Genomic DNA, 21,080 nt, shown 5'->3' with positions numbered 1-21,080 from the left:
TATATAGAAACACGAATATTTCATATTTTGGAATTTGGACCAATCAATTTAAAATTAATGAATAAATGATACGTTGAAAAAAAAAAAGCCCTGAATTAATTAATTATTTTTCCTTTTTAACAAATTCTAAATTTGATTATATTTCATCAAAACTCACAAGTGAAGTTAATTTTCACATAGCAATATTAATTAGTGTCATAATATTGTTTTTAAGAACTCATGCAACTCCATATAGTATTGTAAATGAGCAAAATATTCCATATGAAAAAAAAGCAAATTAGACTATAAAAATAATTACGATTGCGTACAAAATTAATGATTATGATACTATTAAGTCCTTATATATTGTTTTAAATTAGAGTAATTTACGTCCGTGGGGTAAATTGGACTGAACCCCATGTTTTATTTCCAACCAAAAAATCCAGACATAACCTAAAGGACAAGCAATATATTAGTTAAACTGGTAGAGGAGTAAGAAGATGTATAAGAAGGGACAATCCGTACTCCCCCTGCTTCCTCGTATACACAAATGGGAACAGATGGACTCTAATTAAGGGAAGGAGAATCAATTCCATTTATTAATTAATTTCTGTTAAATCAATTAATTGTAGTGAAGTTGGTGTTGGGTATGGTGTGGGTGACAGAACAGAAGAGAAAGACAGACAGCATCATGATTCTTGTTTAAGGACTCCTCACATGCCTCTCTACGCAATTTCATTTATTATTTGCTTTAATTTGTTTCTTTCCCTGATTAATTAAGGGCCCGTTTGGTTGCTTCGTGGAAGTTGTAACGAAGTTTCACTTTTGAATATATTTATTAATTCACAAAATAGATATGCAGCAACTTCTGCATACTCCATTAAATTCCATTATTAGGGTTTGTTAATTTTATATATATATAGTATTGAGAATGTATATATAAACAGGATCGTACCAATTATCAACTTTGATTTGTGTTAATTGTAGCACAAATAAAATAGTAATATCATAACCATAGATAAAAAAAAAAAAAAAAAAAAGGTACAGTAGCATTTGTGGACAAACAAGCACATATTTAAGAAAATTCCTTAATTACAACCAACGTTAAGAATCGTGAATGTTGAATAATGTAGTAAAATTATGAGAAAGTAGTGAGAGGTTAGAGTAATATATATATTATACGCCCACAACACCACCTACTTTTTTATTTTTTCCCTCTCATTTAAGGTAAAGGACAATCAATGTGTTTTTGTATTATGTTTGGAAGAAATGAGGAAGATGGGGAGGGTATGAATAATTGTATGTATATATATATATATATGAATGAAGTCACTCGTGTCCGTGGGAAAAAAAGGACTGTCCGTACGTACGTACGTACTTTATGGTGATTGTAATAATAATGGAAGATGAGGGTCAGGGACAGCAATTAATGAGGGAGAGGCAAAAGCCAAGCCAGCTAATGTTAGGACCAATTTTGTTAAGGGTCAAAAGCTGAATATATAATTGGTGTAAGGTTCACATCATAAATGTTTCAACAAACTGTTTGTTTGTTTTGAATAAGGATATATATATATATATATATAGGGGGTGTGGGGGGAGGAAGAAATGTATAGTATGGGCAGAAAGAAGTGCAATGAATGTTGATGGTTGAAGGGGCAATATCCATGTGCTCTGAAATCACTCAGAACCATCCTACCTTGTATAATTTCCCATTTTTCCATTTTTATATGTATGTTTGGGGGTGGGGGGTGTCACTACTGTGCTTGGGTTGCTCTGTTGGAGACAGCAAAATCTTGTTGAATTGGGACTCAATCTCAAAATTACTTCACTTTTACATGCAGACTGAAACAGGAAAATCTGACCATATCCACATGTGTCGTCGTCTCCTTCTTTTGGTAAGAAAATCCCATTTTTCTCTTCATACGTCCACACAAACACAAACACACACATAATCTTGAAACGCCAATGGAACGGTACTGTACTGTACTTACATGGGGTAATTGTAAAAACTTGAATGGGGAAAGTGTGGACAAATATAAAAAGAGAAGGATATCATTCGTGTTTACCAGAAAGACAGCTGCAGCGTCAAGCACCTGCGCTCTAATGTCTCAATCTACTTTATAAACTACTGCTGAATTTAAAGAGCTGAGAGATTCAATTTAATGACAACTCAATTCAAATTGTTTTTTACCTAAATCATATTCAGGTGAATCAAATTAATTACACTTGTTAATTGATTACATTTACTAAATTGTACATCCATCACACGTTAAGTATATTGCACTTGTCATAAAATTAATTTAGATCCGACCCGACAAGAGTTAATATTTCCCCCAACCCATAAATAATGAATGCCACTAATTCTTTGGCTTACCCCCAACATTATCATACCATACACAGTTCACAACACAAGTCAAAAAAAAAAAAATTAACTGCCATTGCTTCACAAATCCTTCCACCTCATCTAAAACAAATATTTCAAGACATACTTCATTGCTGTAAGAGAAAAACATACAACATCAATTATAATTATTATATTTTCTTCCTTATCTGACACTTTTTTACACATCGCTCGCATTCAATTATATATTTAATATACATATATATATATGTATATACATCTCAACCAAAGTTAATTTTTCTCAAGATGACATGAGATCAATGAAATAAAACTACAAGCAATCGCAATTTTAATATTTATATATGAAAAACAACGGAGAGTCCCCCAGTTTCAAGAAACAGCCTCGGTATACAGACACACCATAAGTGAGAAAGTTTTACTCGGGACGAGTGCGGAACATAATACGTATGTTCTTTCATTCTTTGGATTTTAAAGAGATGGTCCAGAGTCTTTAACGAATGTCTTTCTGATATAGGAATCAATCAAATGTCATCTAGAAAGAAGAATGAAAATAACATGGAAGTCCGTGGTTTAGATAAACAAAGTTCAGGGTACATAGCTACTCTCCAGAAGTGCATCAGGTTCCATCAGGAAACATAGCATGAATCAAGACTTGAATCGAAATACGATGTTTATCCAAGAACAGCTCATGGAAATAATCACACTTCACCAACCCAATGGTTTATTTCGAATTCCACCATTGACATTACCTTTTTCTGCCGTTGAAACTTTGCTGCGTCCATCTCATATACGTTAGCTTCCAAACACCATGAGTAATCAAGAAAGTTGGATGAACCCATAAAGCAAGTTGAACTTAGCTCTTCTTACATAGCAAGCAATTTACAACAATCAGTAGTGATGTTACAACAACCACGGCATTGGCTTCCTCTGGAAAACACTGGAAGCAACATTTTATTCTATAGTTACAGGTCCATGCTTCAAAGCATAGTGTACAATTTTCATAGAGCGAGAGAATCTAAAGCACCAGCAACAGTTCGCAGGATCAAAGCTAATGTATTGCATCTCCGGTAGCAACTAAGATCACTAATGAACTGATGACTTCAGACAAAATCATAGTGGGATGGAAAAGACATATGTCAAAGCCTAATCCTGTTTCAGGAGAGACGAGTGTTGTACCAATGCTCCCATGCTCCGCTGAGTTCTGGAGTCTAATCATTTTGTTTCACTGACTGTAGCTCCATCGAAGGAACTCAACAATCTAATTACGTGCTCATAAACCTTAATCCCATTAAGATAAACACTATCCTTCAGAAACTGCCAAGACAGAAAAATTCTTACCTTAATCAGCATTGAAGAGAACAAGTAAAACACTACTATGATGATAGATAGGGAACACTGAGTCACCTCATTATGGTCATGAAGCAATATGGGAGTGTTCTTCATTGGAGAAAAACCAAGAGTTGGAATTCCCATCTGTCTCATGAATCGAGCATCGGTAGTCGAAGATAAGATTTCAGGCTTAGCAAGTTTCCCGCCAGCTGCTTCAATTGCCTGTTTGAATATGGTCCACCATGGGTTAGAATCATTAGTTGCTGTCACCAAAGGGCGTCCCATGTAGTCTCTGAGAGGACCTTTCTCTGTTATCTGCCATTACAAAATAGTGCTCAGGCTCCATTAGTGCCATTTTGACGGCCAAAAGGAAACAGAAAAAGTTAAATGAGTCATATGCATAAAAAAACCAAAAACCGAAAAGTTGGTAATGGACGGCAAGGAGAAAAGTTCAAAAAAATTCTCCCTGGGAATATCAGATCCTGACCTTGAAAGTTCGACAAAGTTGTACCATCATCGTATTAAAAAATGCCTATATTCTGTTTTGCATTTCTTTTCTTTTTACAGCATGAAAAGGCCAGGAAGAACTTTTCGGCCCATATTAGAGGTTTAGTGAGCTCATTTGAAGTGAGCTTCTAGTACATTTTCCTGAGTCTACCTTGTAAACTGAAGCCTCAAATTTTCCTGAGTCTACATTGTAAACTGAAGCCTCACATTTTCCGAAAGAAACAACATATCTGCATGCAGTTCATAGATACAGTACAGAGTTTTACTCATGCAGATATTGATCAAATTGAGATTTATTCTTCATGTGTCAGATCATGAACATGAAGCTTGAAATTCCAAACAAAATTCATCGTTATGCAGTACTCATGAAAACAAATCATCTTAGGTTTCCAGTTGACTGGGCCGCTGGATATTTTAGTTTCCAAACCCCTCAACTATCACCAGGCTTCCTAAAATATCTGGTGCAGGCCTATCATTTTCCAGAGTAATTTCCATCCGTAACTTGACAAACTCATGCGAAATAAAAATTTAAACATGAAGAAGTATTTCATCCCAACTGTGCAGTCTTTCACTTAACCAACTGTTTTCTAGATTCTTATATGGCAATGGTAATCAATCTTCCTAAATCTTTTAAGTGGAACTAAGTAAACAAATTGTGATAGTTCAGTGATAAATTTCATAAACATCAATGTAACAGAACTTTCGTGCTACAATACCAGCTTAAACAAACTTAGCATATTGCAGAAAAACACATTTCATTCAAATGCAATTTCATCCTCCAATGTAACCATGCGAGTCATTAGTCCGACTCTCGTTGTGCCATTACCTTTGAATCAGAAATTGTACTTACAGTCATAAAACAAATAAAATTAAACAAACAAAATGACTACATTTCAACATTGCTTTCAACATAGATTCACCTCATAAGTCAAGTTCCTCCACGCTGGCGCCCATTCCCCCGCAATTCTCCTCCTCATGAGATCGGGGTCTACTGTTGGTGGCAGCCGAACATCAAATCCAGCCTCCACCTCGGATGGTTGCATATTCATGAAGAATCCCTGTCAATGGATCGTTTATCCTTTGCAAATTCGAAAAACACAAATCAAATACAGCAAATAATTGCAAGAACAGAAAACTCACAGAAGGCGATGGAATTCCAGCTTTCAAGAATACAGGATTAACCGAGATAACCTCCGAATTGGCAGCCCAACCAGCCTTAACCAAATCAAAGTTATTCTCCCTAAACTTCATAATAACCTCAACACTCTTCATCAAATTCTCCATAGCACTATTATCATACATTCTCGACCCGTGCCCCGGCACTCCCGTCGCCTTAATCACCAAATTCCAAGGCGACCGGTCTGCATAAAAGACTCTAAACTCATCATTAACAGACGCCTGCCCTTCATCCAACACAAATCCAACATTTAATTCTTTAAACTCTTTACTCTCAACAAACTTCGCCATCCCATCAAATCCTCCCACTTCTTCGTCAGGCACATAAGAAATGTGCACGGTTCTCAACGGAGTGTAATCAAGCTTGCTTTTTAACTCCTTAATGGCTTCCAAATACTGCACACCGATGCACTTATCGTCCTGAGCACCGCGGGCGTAGATTTTGCCATCATCGGATAAGTGGGCTGCGAAGGGGTAGTGCAGCCACTTGGAGGGCTCGGCAGGGACCGAGTCGAGGTGGGAATTGAAGAGAACCGCAGGGAGGGAAGGGTTTGAACCGGGCCATGTGATAAGGAGGAGTGGTTTATCTGGGGTGGTGAAATAAAGCGTTCGGATTTGGAGGCTGGGAATGGTGGCAGCGAAGGCGGTGAGGTAATTGACGGCGGCGGCGTAGTCTGGCGCGGGGTGAGCTGTGTTGATTCTTAGGTAGTTTCGGAATCGTGATATGGGGTCGGATTCTTCGTTAACTTGTGGTTCTTGATTGTGGATGACGGAGAGAGTTGATGATAAGGAAAGGGAAAGGATGAGGATGACGGCGGAGATGGACGGCATGTGGCGGCGGGGTTTGATGATAAGGGAAAGGAGGAGGATGACGGCGGAGATGGACGGCATGTGGCGGCGGGGTTTGGACATGGCCGTCAGCTGTGTAGCTACTTGAGTAGGATCTGCAGAGTAAGAGCAGAGATGTTGACTCGGAGACTTATTACGAAAACCACCTATGAAACTGTCGTACTTTCAGGTCTAATATCAACCTCAATTTTTCCACTTCCAATTTTTTTTTTTTTTTTTTAAAAAAAAAGCTAAGTCAGAAAGCTCTTTCTCGAATAATCAAATGGATTTTGTATTTAAAATCTCTTAAGGTTAATTCTGCAATTTGATAAATTTCTTTAAAGAATTTTAAGAAATGGGATATAAATATTTTTTTATGATAGTTAATATATGAGACATTCATATTTAATACTTAAGCCAATTAATTTACACCAGAATTTCCCACCTTGACTTATACAAAATTGATAATCATCCAAGCAAAATTTATAACGATATTCGAATTTTAATTAATATTATTTTGGTATATAATTATACATCATTCAACCTGTACCCAAATTTGATCATTACTTTCATTTTGGTACTAGCTCAATTAATGATTTTTATTTATTTGTTGTATTATTATTTTTATATAATGACTATTTCACTCTTATATAATAAATCATAAATATATCAAAGAAATTTTTTAATATATTTTGTTTTTAACTGAAGCTTTTGGTTTTCGTTTTTTCATGTGAGTATTATGCTTGATAATATTATTTTATTTATTAATATTAATGCATATCGGGGTCCAGCAGCATCATGAGGTTCGAAGGACTTTCACAAAAATTTTAAGATTATCAAGTGATGAACCTGTAAAATAGAGGTTAGCATTCTGATGATTAAGTGAATAAATGAAAGAAAAACATAAATCAGAGTAAGAATAATGTTTGAAAATAGTGCAAAATTAATATAATTCGTGTGAAGTATAAAAAAAGAGTTTGAGATAACTTCAAAATTGAGAGAGAATAGAAGCTTGAGAGTAGATGTTACCAATGAATGTACTAGAGATTTATTTATAAGTGTTTGTAGAACAAGATTCTAAAGGTAGTTATGGCAAGTCATAAGCTATTTGAAAGTTACTTGTGTTGTTTATCCAACCGAAGGTTCGTTCGTGATTTGGTAACATATTGACTAAGATATGATATTTGACCAAATATTGCCTAATTTACTTAAAATTTTGAGAACCCATTGCCTACCAATTAACAGTCTGATTGCAACCAAATTACTACGAGTTTGCTAAAAAAGTTTTAGTGCGATGTGTTTGAGTGTCTCAATATGTACAACATGTTCGCCTTCTTGTATGCTTACGTCTTTGCTAAAATGGACTTGTTTATTGGGTCTACCATATTAATAAAGATAAGAAAATAACATTATGGACTTTTACCTCCTTGCTCATGGACCAGCGGATCCTCCAATTGGGCTGCTCAGTAGGAGTCCACCTCCTGATTTTGGACTTTTGTGAAAAATATTAAGTATTAAGTATATATAAGATAATTTTATTAAGTAATTAATTATCTTACAAGTAAAATTTAAAATGCATTTTAATTTGTTATAAGATTGTAATCTAAAATTTAAATTTAGTTTTTAGCAATTACATTTTAATATATCGATTAAACGCAACAGCATTTTTTATAACAAATATTTAAGTCTTATATCCTAATTTATTATATTAGAACAGTACTTGTACTTTAAATATATACATCGAGTGAACTTGGCTATTAATATAAGTTATTTAATAATATTTTTTTTTCAAAAGATTGAGAATAGAGATAGTAAAAAAAGTAAATCAAAATATTAAAAATATAATAATTTTGATAATCAAATATAAGATGAAAGTCCAATGGTTAAAATGAAGATAAAATGTAGTGGTAGAAATTTATACAAGTTTTTAATGGATATACTCATTATTTTTTATGTTTACATCTAACGGTAAAATTGTAATTACTAAATAGATAATAAAAAGAATTGAATATCTAAGTGATACTAATGCTGAAATTTTAATACCAATTGAATTATAATGACACTTATGACAAAAGTTATGTATCAAAATATATTCAAACATTCCCATCTTCAAAATTGGACCTTTTGAATCCTAACACACATCAAATTCATAAACTATGGTATCTAAATAAAAATTTGAATTGCTCATTAAAAGTGACAAAAGAAAAATATCTCATCATTCAAATATCTGATTCTACTACCAAATTTAACAAGTAAGTTACTCATATTCCTAAAAATGATTATCCCAATTTTTCTCCCATGTTTTAAATAATTTTTTCAATAAATTTCTTCTTAAAAATAAATAAATTGGGTGAAGGACTACTAGCCAAGCGCGTGGAATACCCCGGCTTGGAAGAGCTGGAACACGTGTCCATGTCCAAATCTGATTGGTGCAAAACAAACCATTTTGCGTGGCGCCAACATTTTTTCTCCCCATCCCACTCGCACACAACACGCGCCTCCCTTTAGTCAAACGCCATTTCCACCACCCTCACGAAACACCTTAATTACATGGAATACAGTTCTCCGAACACACATTCACCTTAACCAAGATTCAATTCTCAGTCCTAACCTCTTCAAAACCTCTTTTTCATACAAACAAGTTATATTAAGTATGAAATTGGTGGAGGCGCGTCATTTCTGGGCTTTGTTGTTGTTGGCCACGGTGGTGGTGCCAGCGGCGCGTGGGATATGGTTCGACATGCCGAGTTCTGGGTCGAAGTGCGTGTCTGAGGAATTACGTAACAACGTTGTCGTTCTGGCCGATTACTATTCCTTATTCGCCGAGCAAGAAGATTTGAATAGCACCGTCGCCCCCACCATCTCCGTTAAGGTTGCAACCTCTCTTGCTCCCAGTACTTCTTGTTCCACAACTGTTCGTATGTTTTTTTTTCCGATGATTTTTTGTAAAAAAAAAAAAAAAAAAAAGATTATATAGATTACAAACAAAAAAAAGAGGAAAAAAAAGAAAATGGCAAGGGATAATGTTGTGCACCATTTCCTTTAACTGAATTGTTGCGCGATCGATGAATATTTATCTCCAAGAATCAAATGGAAGAATTATTGCAGCCCATAACCCTTGCAGAATTCTTATCAGGCAGTAGAGACGTTCTCATGAGTAAAATCACTTCTGTTTTTAGTTCTTGAACGAAGAATTGATGTTGTTCTTTCAGTGATGAGATGGTTTGATCATTGCTGCATTGTCTTTCTTAGGTGACATCTCCGTATGGCAAAGAACTGTATCACACAGAGAAAGTAAGATACGGTCAGTTTAGCTTTACAACGACAGAGGATGGGAACTACTTGGCATGCTTCTGGGCGGATGCTAATTATCAGGGCGGCAAGAATGTGACTGTTGGCGTAGAATGGAAAATTGGAATTGCTGCAAAAGATTGGGACTCAATTGCAAGAAAGGAAAAGATTGAGGTAATTAAGTTGATGCTAACAATTATGAAATTGGTGGTGGTCACCATCTGCCTCTGTGTTAGTATAAGCATATGTCTTTTATTCTTCTATTTTGTTGGTTTATAAACTGAACTTGCCTGTCTGTAGGGTCTGGAACTTGAGTTGAGAAAGCTTGAAGGTGCCGTGCAAGCAATCCATGAGAATCTGAATGACCTGATGGCTAGGTAAATTTCCCGTGCACTTACATGATAAATGCTCTCGAACATGCATCGATCATGATCTTGGTCATAGTATTTTCTTATAATAAACTCAGTACGAGAATTAGAATACATAGGGATAAGTATACATCTCACGTTATCTCATGTTTGAGAAAGTGAGAAACTGCTCAATTTAGTGGATCTACTAGATTAAACTCTAAAGCTAAGTGCTAAAATGAATGTGTGTTTCTGTTCCGTGCAGGGAATTGAAGATGAGGGGAGTGAGTGAGACGACGAATGCTAGAGTGGCGTGGTACAGTATTACGTCTCTTGGTGTCTGTATCGTGGTTTCAGTTCTCCAATTGTGGTATTTGAAACAATACTTTCAGAAGAAAAAACTTATCTAGAGCGTCTGTTGGAGTCATTCTTTTCCTCCAAAAAGAAACATGCATCACAGATTTTGTAGAAAACAGATATTACTGTTGCATATTTGTCGATCTTGAAACCAGAAGCCCACACTCCAATGGTTGTCCCAGAAAGAAATTTGAGATTGTTTAGTAACACCGCAAATCTCGGCATATGCTTCAGATTTAGCTATAGTATATGTAGACAAACCGGTGCCAAGAAATGAATTGCCATATAGTAATTCTCCATCCTACACAAAGCAAGTTTTGAACAACCCCTCGTATCATTATTCATTGGTCAAATGCAGCTGCTATCTTCTTTTGGACAAGCTCCACGCTAAGGCGGGGAGATAATCTTGGAAGTGCCTCCTGTAATAAGTAATATTTGGTGAGATTATAAGTTTGGTAAAGCATATTTGAACATATGAAATGTCTTTGCTACATCCACGCTATTTAGAGTTGCTTGCCAGGACCATTTCCTCAAAGTTCTCCATGAAATGTCTTTACTTATAAAAGAAGCTGTCATCCAATTTATTTGCATCTTTCTCTGCATTCACCATCTTTTTTGTATGTACTGTGAGTCAGAGTGAGTGGGCTTTTGCATGTTTACTTCAGCCATCTTTTATCCATTCTGAGTCAGTCTTTCCAGCTTTTCTTGTATGGGATAAATCTCATCTCTGTTACACTTTTCTGCTCAGAGAACACCTTCCCAGGTCCAATCTAGACCAATTTCACGGCTAGTTACATGGGAAAATGGGGAGAAAGGAGCATTTCTGTCTCTGGAAAGTGAAAAGTATTCATCATAAAGACACTATATAGATAGAGTTCCTCGTACTGCTTTGAGGCGGCTAAACTTTTATATTCTCAATTCACTCATCTTCGTAATTTCTTCTCCATCTGCCACACCACACTAATTTCACTTCTAGATAGATCAATGTTGTCCTGAATCCAACTTTCTTAACTTTTGCACCCACCTAGGTTCCATTTGTTTCCACGTACATTAAGGGATGAACAGCAATTTGGTGTCTAAAATTACCCATGATTCCTTTCAGAACAAACAAGTAGTAAAAGATTCATGGAACAAACAATTTTAAACAGGTATCCGAGAATCAAAGATTGGGAAGAATACAAATACCGACCTCTGTGCCGTCTTCCAGGACTCTGGCCAACACAGGTATCTCGTACTGGTAAAGCCTCTCCCACTCAGGATTGCTCGTAATATCCCTTATCTGTCCGAAACCACATCAGTCATGTTTCAAAGCAATCACATTCGAGCAAGATTTGAGCTAAAAACAATTTCAATTCGAAAGCTATATTTCCATTTGGCTTAGAAACCTCGAGCTGTTACCACAATTCACGCACTTGGACAATTCAAATCCACAAAAAATCACTCCCAAAGTTCACATTTTAGTCCGCAACACAGAAATTCACATAAATATCTGCACGAACACAGCCAAGAACGAGAATTCGTAACTCGAACACACTGACAAGTTAAAACTGGAACCTGTAACTGGACATCAGAAATGGAATTCATGCCAGAAAGAGAGAACGCAGCATCGAGTTTTTCTTTGAGGCCATCACACAAACAGCATCCGGGCTTTGAGTAGAGTATCAGTTTTCTGGGCGTGGAGGAAGAGGAAAAGGAAGCTGAAGCTGTAAAGAATGCGAATCTAGTATTTGGGGCGGTGGGGTTAGCAGCTGATCGGCAATGCTGAAATAGTTGGGGCCTGGTGGCCGCACTTGCAATCGCAATCCTAACAACACCCATTCTTGTTTCAATATCTCTGTCGCTTCTCAAAAGTCTAATCCTTTTGCTGACGGAAACTAGCGTGCCCAGAATTGGTTAACAACTAGATATGCGTCTTTAGCTTAAACCGGAAAAGTCGTCAGAAGGAAACTCTAAGGAACTATATTCACGCTTTCTATTCCTCGGATTTTAGGCTTGCCCATTTTTATCAATCCCGGTCCATGTCTCTAAGTCAAGATGTTTAAGATTTTTTAGCACATCAAATGTCATAAACCATACAATAAAATGTTATTGCCAAATCATTCATCCTTCCATTGCTAAGATTGGACCTTATCATAAAAAAATTGTGGATATATATATACACACACGTCTATAATAATTTTGTCTTTTAATTTAAATTATTGATGTATTAAATTAATTTTTAATACATAAAACTATTTATTTATTTGTTAAATCGTCTATTACGTTTAAATCATCCAATAATTAAGACCGAAAACAAATGAAGCATAGGATTGGAAGTTGTTTCAAAGTTGAAACAGAAACCTAAATATCACACGCTTGCAACAATATTTAGATATATAATCTAATTAGCTGAGTGATGTCTCGAAATAGAAATTCTCAATTACTTAGAAAGAAATAAAGCAATTTTGAGTAGGTGTATAGCTAGTTTTATATGAATATATCTACTGCTTGTTTAGACAGATAGATAGATGAGGTTTGAGTGAGAATACAATCATATACCACTTTAAATTAATGTGGGATATCGAAAACCTTGGCACCCTACACTTTATTAATTCCTCTCATTTCAAATCCGTCCTAATTAATAATTAATCATTCATATTAATTATATATTTTAATTAATAAATAATGATTACTAATATAGATAAGTATACGTCACTATTGAAGTGAATGGATCGACACCTACGTATCAGTGCTATTAATTTGAAAAACCGATGTTAGAATTAGAGGATCCCAAGTTGACTTAATTTGGCGTAATTAATAAATAATGTGGAATTGGTTTAATATGTGGATTCCTATAACTTGTGAATAATATATATTTAAAATAAGTGAGAATGAAGGAATGGGATAGGAATATCTGATGAGATGAGGTCAAAATGAAGTTGGGTTTTCGTTCAATGAAAATCCAAATCAGAATGCATTAAGATTGAGACAATATATAATAATAGTAATAATAATTCCAGTTCCTGCACTTAGTCAAAATTAATATCATTGGTTTTCATCCCATAATTTTAATCGTTGACATTAACAGACAGTGATATCCCTTTCATGATTCATTAAACTTATAACAAAAATAATAGTTGATGTAAGATTGAAATAAATATATTTAATTTTTCTCCACAACTATATATGTTTTACTTGTATAATTTTCTAACACGGCCTGCAATGTCTTATTATTGTGAAAATTTTAGCATCGGAAAAACTCAACATTTAAAATTTTTAAATAAGATGACCGTTTAACATTGCATAGTAAATTAAAATTATATATAAAATATAAAAAATGTCGAAAGTGAATAACATTATTGAAGCAGAGCAGGTGCTAGAATTCTCGAAATGACTTTAAAAAGAAATAGCAGTGGACAGAAAGGAGTGGGAGTGGCATACATACTCAACTACGTGTACATGAAAAGACATTCACAATAATAATAATAATGATAATTGCGGGTAGACGCATACTATTTTTTGCATATATTCAGTTGTAAACAAATTAAATTCCAACCACATTAATTAATATTTAAAATTACAATATTGGATCTGAAAATTGAAGAGTGAGTGTCATATCAAACGCTTTCGAATTGTTAGGAATTTGTGGAGGGTGGGAATCCACCAAATTCAACGTTGGAATCTTACGACGAAACCACCAACTTTACTTTCATTTGATTTTGTCCCCAAAGTGCTGTACTAATGCACACCCCTACCCCCCCATTAATTATTTCACTACCTTTGTTTCATGCATGCTCCAATATAATCCAACCTCACTAATTAAACAATTAATCATACCCCCCCTTTTTCTTTCTCTTCTTTTCTCCAAAAACATTAATTAATCCAACTAAAATTTCACTAATCAATAATCACATTCTAATTAATTAATGATTAATTACTTGGAAACAAAACATATTGTGGGTGTCGAGTTTTAATTGAATTCTTGATTAATTGAATCTTGATTGAAGTGACAAATTACTACTTGTTTTTCAATCAATTTTGCCCACTCATCATACTTATAAATATATACTCTGAAAATTTAATTAAGCAGGATCGATTTTACTTTCTTGAACTAACAATCATTGGGACCAATTACGGCAGCAGTTAGGTTGCACTACTCCACTCATCATCACTACTCATTATCTCCATCATGCATGCATCTATAATATACTATATATGTACTCCTACATTAATCATATTAATATGAAATTTACTTATATAATCCCAACTAATTAATATGCATGAACTAATTAAGTTTTTTTCTGACTATTTCTATATATTTTACTGCAATTAATTAAGAAAAAAGAATGCTAGCTAGTATCAAATTATAAAGAATAATTTCGTTAAAAAAATCTACTAGTATTGAAATAGTACGTAGCTACTTGTCGTAATTTAAGTAAAAGGTCGATAACTAGCTAGGAATTAAATAATTTGCATGGGAGCAGAGTTGTTCAAGTATGATTAGTTAGGTAATTAATATTATAGGTTGGAGATAGATATGAATTATTTAAAAAAGTTATGTCCTTGTCCAAAATTCCTTTAATAAAGGGCCTTAAAGTATATACACATATATACAGCTAAGAAGATTTCCCGCACGCAACTAAAAAGTTGAGCAAAAATACACCATCTTTCCATTCATTTAATTTAAAACCTCCACACCATCTCATGAAATGGACATATTAATTCCCTAGCTGCACTATAGGACAAACTTCTCTCCCACATCTTTTTTTACCATTTTTGTTCTTTTTTTTTTTTTAAAAAAAATAATTATATTTATATTCATGATATATGATCTATTTACACTTTTGTCGACGTTTCTAAGAAATGCATTTGTAATTTTTTAAAAGATAAGAATAATTTATGTAAATATACAATAAATGAGAAAGTTACATATATATATATATCCCTTTTTAAAAATGTGGTCGGTCTTGTTGAGTCCATGTAAACGTACATTGACCACTTTAATTATTAAGATCTTTTAGTGAAAAGCAACTAATCATATTATATATATTATTATAATTAATTAAAAGTGAAAACGATACAATTAATGACCACTAATCATCTCAATCGATTCTCATAGACTACGAGAAATTAAGAAGTATTTATATAATTGACATAAAATAATTAATTACATTAGACATTTAATTAATGAGAACTTTGGGATTTAGAATTGGTATATATGTATGAATGAATAGAAAGGTAGACCACTAATTAGTGTGGCAACTAGTATACGTTAAACAACTTTTTCTTAATTAAACACAAATGATTGGAAAGAAAAGACAGCTCTACTATTAATATATAACATGAAACTAATTAATAAATATTAATACCACTAAGTATTAATTATGGTAATTAATACTAATTAAGTATGACTAAGAAACAAGAAATCCAAAATTAAAAAAAAAAGAAGAAGTAATTAATTATTATTTATGGTAGCAATGGGCAAGTAAAGTGTCCACTCATAATCCACACAAAAGAAACAGCAGCCTTATATGCATCAATCATACACCACTAAACCCTAACAATCTTTTGTGGTCAAAAAAATTCTCATAAACCCCACTTTCCAAATAATAAAAAATTATAATAAAAACGAAAAACTTTCTTCACATTACATTAAAATAGTATTTGATGGTCAAAAGATTTTTAATCATTTAGGGTTTGCTTTCTCTTTTTTTTCCAAATAATAGGAAAAATGATCAAAGGGTTGTTGTTGCTTGAACAATAGGGTTTGTCTTTCTGGTGATGGATAAGGGAATCTTAAAGGAGAATAAAAAAGTTAGTGCCCCATATAGGGTGTTATATTCAAAATAATGTAGGTTTCCTCATTCTTTGATGCTTTGAGCACTTTTGTGTGTATAAAAGGCCGTACCCCATTTTTCTGCATTCCATCCTCATTCCATTGCATTGCATGCACTACCACCACCTAGTACTTGACTAGTGTCGTGTAAGAACACATATCAAAAGATAAGAGAGAAATTAATATGGGTAGTGAGCAAAACTTGTGTGCTAGCATGAGTGTAGTTTTCAACAAAATGAAGCCTTATTTGGCTATGATCTCCCTCCAATTTGGGTATGCCGGCATGTACATTGTCACCCTTGTTTCTTTCAAACATGGGTTCAGCCACTGGATCTTCGTTGTCTACCGTCATGCAATTGCTACGTTGGTTTTCGCCCCTTTTGCATACTTTTTAGAGAAGTAAGAGCTCGGTATTCGTTAATGTTTTTTCAATCTATGTACGTATATGACGAAATATTAACGTGCAATTTGGTTTGGTATTTTCAGGAAAATAAGGCCTCAGATGACAAAATCAGTATTCTTCAAGATCATGGTGCTTGCTTTCTTGGAGTAATGCCCTTAAACACCTCACATGTTTTTACGTACCAGTTTAATTCATTGTAGCTGATGAGCAAGACTCTTAATTATTTAATAATTATGATGATCAGGCCGGTGCTGGATCAGAATTTGTACGGCGTGGGAATCCAGTATACATCTGCGACTTTTGCAGCCGTCAGTCTTAACGTTCTCCCCGCCGTAACCTTCATAATGGCCGTCATTTTCAGGTATATACACTTACTTCAAATTACTCACCATCCGTTCAATATGTATATTAAATTTATCAATATATATACATATATATTGAGTTAAGTAAAAAACTAAATAACTTCTTTTCCAAAAAGTTTGATGGGCTTTATATAAAAAGTTAAGGTAGTTAGTAGAAAATTTTAATTTAAATTGAATTTGAATTTATTGTGTAATTAATGTACAATTTAAGAAAAATAAGTAATTATATAATAAATATATTATATTTATTTTATAATTAATTAAAATTGATTTGGGGTAGGATTTTATTGAGCATCAGTCATCACATATTACATTTGACATGGAAACCAACAACGTCATCAAACTGCGGTGGTTCGTAGCTAGTGGAGAGTTCATCAATTGCCACGTAGAAAGCATCATTCTTGTTGCTTTCTTTCTTTTCATTTTTATTTATTTTTTAATCCGTATTGCCTTTTCACTAATGATTATTGCCTTTTCACCAACTATACGACTTGCACCAAATATATATATATATTTATTTATTTATTTATTTGTAAGGAGGAAAAAGAAAGAAATTTTCATATATTATTTTCAGTATTATATTTTGAATAAATTAAGTAAGTATTAAATTTGCTATATCTAAATGAATATTGCACAAAAATTAATGCATGAAATGAAATGATGGGTCAGGTTGGAGAAGGTGAATCTGAAAAAGGTGCACAGTTTAGCTAAGGTGATCGGTACAGTAATAACAGTTGCCGGAGCAATGACCATGACACTGTACAAAGGCCCGGCCGTGAATATCTTGTGGTACACTCACGGCAGCAGCCACCAAGACGCCGCCAGCAGTTCCGCCGGCCAGCACTGGGTCGCCGGCACAGTTATGTTGCTCTTGTCTATTGTGGGCTGGGCTGCCTTCTTTATCTTGCAAGTAAGCCAATTCTTTTTCTAGCAAAATTACTTCTGTTAACAAAAACGATTAATTTATTTTTGTTAATTAGAGTTTTAATTCTATTAAAGAATTTTTGTGGTGATGATGATCTGTTGATGAACAGAACAAGACATTGAACGAGTACCCTGCGCCGCTGTCCTTGACTGCTTTAGTGTGTCTGATGGGAACGGTGGAAGGTGGAGTGGTGGCTGCAATAATGGAGCACCGTAAGAGTGCTTGGGCTATTGGTTTCGATTCAAGACTTCTAGCTGCTGCCTATTCTGTCAGTGAATATTCAAACTTCTAAATCTTAATTTTTTTTTTTTTTTTGAGTTCTTGAATTTTAATTAACGTGCGTATATTGTTGATTTCAGGGCATTATTTGCTCAGGACTTGCATATTACATGCAAAGTGTTGTGAACAAGGTACGAGGTCCGGTGTTTGTGACAGCATTCAGTCCTCTCACAATGATCATCACAGCTGTGTTGGGAGCCATAATTTTGTCCGAGCAGGTTCATCTTGGAAGGTATGCACGTAGCTGTAGTCGTAGCATGAAAATGTTTGACGGGATTTAACTAATCAGTTATGTAGCTATAGTTGTAGTATAGTACTAACACATATTCCGGTCATTTGCTGTTTGCAGTTTAATTGGAGCACTGATCATAGTATTTGGGCTATACTCTGTGGTGTGGGGCAAAAGCAAAGAGAATTCAGCTGCAAACAAACTGGCATACGACGAGGAGAGAGCACAGGAGTTGCCTGTAACGGACAAGGATATGCAGGGCGTTGGTGATGCAGATATAATTGAAACTATTGTGAAATCAAAGAGTCATCAGAAGAAGAATTCCCCACAGGAAGGCGCATGAAGAAGCATTAATTTACCCACTCTCCCACCCCCACCCCTACCCCTACCCCTACCCCTTCCCCCTCTTATCTTTTGTGTCACATGTAACATCTGTTGCAAGAAATGTTTGTTCATCCTCTAATGTTCGTGCAATGTATGGAATGAGAATCCAATACTTGTTTTTGTGCTTCTTGTAATTCTCATGTATTTCAATGGGATAACACGTTATAAAATGACGTTGCGTGTTGCATTTAATATTCATACGTCATGTACGTATTTTTCATATATAGGTGTATAGTTCATACATATACACATTAATATTTTTTTTTTTTTTGGGAACCTCAATATTACAAGAGGTACTCCTAAAATCAGCAAGAATTTGACAAAGGTCAAGTGAGGATGTAACTAGGGTACTATAATTGCATTTGGGCCAGCCCATAAAAAATTGAAACTCCAACTCCCCATCCAAATTACGAAGTGGGTTGATTTCTGTCTAACATGCTGTGATTGGTCGGGAGTTGGGCTCATCATCAACTGAATTACCAGCCTGCCTGATGAGATGTTACTCATTGATTCGGTTAAAGTCGCAGACTCGCAGGCAATAATTTTAATCTCTCAAAGAAAGAGGAAAAAACAAGAATCTCAGCAATTTCTTGGTTTCTTTCTGTTTAAAGACGTCAATTCCGCTATTCAATAATCTCTGGCAGTCATCTGGGTTCTGCGTCCGATGGAGTGAGAGAAAGACAGAGAGAAATGTGTGAGGAAAAGAGCAATCCAAAAAATTGAAAATCCAAAACAACCAGAAACAGTTGGCTAATACAGTGGTCAATCAAGAAAATGGCGATGTGGGTATTCGGATACGGGTCGCTGATATGGAAAGCAGGGTTCCGTTACGATGAACGCCTCGTGGGTTTCATCAAAGACTACCGCCGTGTCTTCTACCAAGGTTTCTAAATCATTATGTTGGTATTAGATTTGCTTGTTCCCCTTGTTTCCAACTGAAGGCTGGTATGTGTTTTGGTTAGGTTATCAGGAGATTTGTTTTGACATGGTATAGAATTTAGTGGAGGAAAGTAAATCAAAAAGCATATGGTTTTCTTGTTTGGACAAACATACTTTGTGTAAAAACATCAGCCTTAAACTATTCTGTAGCATGAAAAAATTTAAATACATTGTTGAATGTCAATCGTGTCATTATTATGTTTATGCAAGCATTTAATCATTTGTTTTTTTTGCTAATACTGAACAAATGAATATGGATTTCATAACATTTTCTTCCCTGAAATCCAAGAACCAAGAAACAGCATTAATAATTTGCACTTGTTTTTTTAATTTTCAGGAAGCACTGATCATAGAGGCACTCCAGAGTTTCCGGGCAGAACGGTCACATTGGAGCCTGCAAAGGGGGAAGTATGCGTAAGTGGTTTGTTTCTTTCTTTAATGGACTTTTTCTCCTGCAAAGTTTCTGTAGAACACGCATATCGTGCAAGATAAACATCCTTAAGTTTATGGAGACTGATGATGACAAAATGGCAAGACGGCCTGCATTTGGCCGAACAATGCTAACCTTGAAATAATAGATTCTACTGCAGGCAAAACTTCCCTGTTTTCTGTAATATGGTTATTTTGAGGGTATAAGTCACAAGGATGTGGGTTGTTGAAGAGCTTTCACAAACTTCTTTAGAACTATGTCTTTCTGTACAATGAGGTTTATGCTTTGTATCATCTTCTAAAGCTGGTTTTACCGCTATCCCCCCTGCTGATATATGCTTCTAGATGCAAGTTAATAACTGTGTTTAAATCTTTCTAAACACGTCATGAATTATATAAGTTTGATGACTCGTTGACATGCGAGACAGTGGGGTGCTGCTTACAAAATAACCCATAAGGAAGATCAACTTACGGCTTTGGAGGTAGGTTTTTACGTTTACAGAATAAATATGACATTGTATACTCACGTCCAAGAGCATGAAATGCTTAAAGACTTAATGGTCAATTATTTTATTTTATTTTTTCTTATTGAATAGTTCTGGAATCTCAGTTTATTTTCTTTTCATTTCTCCTTTTTAACAAAAGTAACACACAACCATATTGCAGCATCTTGAAGTAAGGGAGAAGCAATATGACAAGAAAGCTTATGTTGATTTTTTCACTGTAAGGCTATGTTTATTTCAGACGTATTTCGTTCAAATTTTTTAATGTATCAAACTTATGATATCAAAGTAAATCATTAAGTTTTGTTTCAGGAGCCGACTGCTTCAACACCGGCTGTTTCTAATGTCATGGTGTAAGTCGCAAGAACCGCTACCTATTTTGTGAGACTTACATGCTATGCTGCAGACTGTTTCTGTATCAACACCTACATTTGAACTGTCCAGATATATAGCATCTGCAGACAAGAAGCAGAACCAGAACTACTTGGGACCTGCCTCTCTAGAAGACATTGCCGTGTATGTGTCTTTCTCACATATAGTGCAAGAAACTTTTAAGCCAACACAATTGAAAACTTGATCCATCTGTACAATTCATTTTAAGTTGGTTCGCCAGAATAGAGTCAGTCTTTTAAGTCC

General features: G+C 34.8%; 5 protein-coding genes across 6 annotated transcripts in view; 3 read left to right on the top strand and 2 right to left on the bottom strand.

Moving 5' to 3' along the window:
- LOC105159481 (aminoacylase-1) lies at nucleotides 2,893-6,367 on the bottom strand. The gene is made up of 5 exons (XM_011076557.2): nucleotides 6,245-6,367; nucleotides 5,318-6,184; nucleotides 5,098-5,235; nucleotides 3,746-3,985; nucleotides 2,893-3,655 (listed from the first exon to the last, which is right to left on the bottom strand). The coding sequence occupies exons 1-5, from the start codon at nucleotides 6,263-6,265 to the stop codon at nucleotides 3,554-3,556; spliced, it is 1,368 nt and encodes a 455-aa protein (XP_011074859.2). The 5' UTR covers nucleotides 6,266-6,367; the 3' UTR covers nucleotides 2,893-3,553.
- On the top strand, nucleotides 8,603-10,246 carry LOC105159480 (transmembrane emp24 domain-containing protein p24delta3-like). The gene is made up of 4 exons (XM_011076556.2): nucleotides 8,603-9,053; nucleotides 9,434-9,646; nucleotides 9,773-9,849; nucleotides 10,085-10,246. The coding sequence occupies exons 1-4, from the start codon at nucleotides 8,835-8,837 to the stop codon at nucleotides 10,227-10,229; spliced, it is 654 nt and encodes a 217-aa protein (XP_011074858.1). The 5' UTR covers nucleotides 8,603-8,834; the 3' UTR covers nucleotides 10,230-10,246.
- On the bottom strand, nucleotides 10,263-12,188 carry LOC105159478. Its single transcript, XM_011076555.2, has 3 exons — nucleotides 11,731-12,188; nucleotides 11,366-11,455; nucleotides 10,263-10,595 (listed from the first exon to the last, which is right to left on the bottom strand). Exons 1-3 carry the CDS (start codon nucleotides 11,992-11,994, stop codon nucleotides 10,518-10,520), a joined length of 432 nt encoding a protein of 143 aa, XP_011074857.1. The 5' UTR covers nucleotides 11,995-12,188; the 3' UTR covers nucleotides 10,263-10,517.
- LOC105159477 (WAT1-related protein At1g44800-like) lies at nucleotides 16,054-18,707 on the top strand. The gene is made up of 7 exons (XM_011076554.2): nucleotides 16,054-16,390; nucleotides 16,478-16,540; nucleotides 16,639-16,755; nucleotides 17,426-17,666; nucleotides 17,791-17,949; nucleotides 18,041-18,192; nucleotides 18,310-18,707. Exons 1-7 carry the CDS (start codon nucleotides 16,176-16,178, stop codon nucleotides 18,530-18,532), a joined length of 1,170 nt encoding a protein of 389 aa, XP_011074856.1. The 5' UTR covers nucleotides 16,054-16,175; the 3' UTR covers nucleotides 18,533-18,707.
- Nucleotides 19,089-21,080, top strand: part of LOC105159476 (gamma-glutamylcyclotransferase 2-3) — a 2,487-nt gene continuing 495 nt past the window's right edge. Inside the window, exons 1-6 of one of the 2 annotated variants that reach the window (XM_011076553.2) lie at nucleotides 19,092-19,456; nucleotides 19,850-19,926; nucleotides 20,370-20,423; nucleotides 20,608-20,664; nucleotides 20,757-20,797; nucleotides 20,889-20,960. In XM_011076553.2, the coding sequence (XP_011074855.1) occupies nucleotides 19,348-19,456; nucleotides 19,850-19,926; nucleotides 20,370-20,423; nucleotides 20,608-20,664; nucleotides 20,757-20,797; nucleotides 20,889-20,960 (410 nt within the window). In that variant the 5' untranslated portion in view covers nucleotides 19,092-19,347. Of the gene's footprint in view, nucleotides 19,457-19,849; nucleotides 19,927-20,369; nucleotides 20,424-20,607; nucleotides 20,665-20,756; nucleotides 20,798-20,888; nucleotides 20,961-21,080 lie in introns of both variants that reach the window. The other variant, XM_020692842.1, reaches the window with a different exon arrangement.

The sequence above is a fragment of the Sesamum indicum genome, linkage group LG3 (genome assembly GCF_000512975.1).
Source record: "Sesamum indicum cultivar Zhongzhi No. 13 linkage group LG3, S_indicum_v1.0, whole genome shotgun sequence".
In the NCBI taxonomy this organism is placed as follows: Eukaryota; Viridiplantae; Streptophyta; class Magnoliopsida; order Lamiales; family Pedaliaceae; genus Sesamum; species Sesamum indicum.
This window is presented reverse-complemented; position numbering and strand designations above follow the sequence as displayed.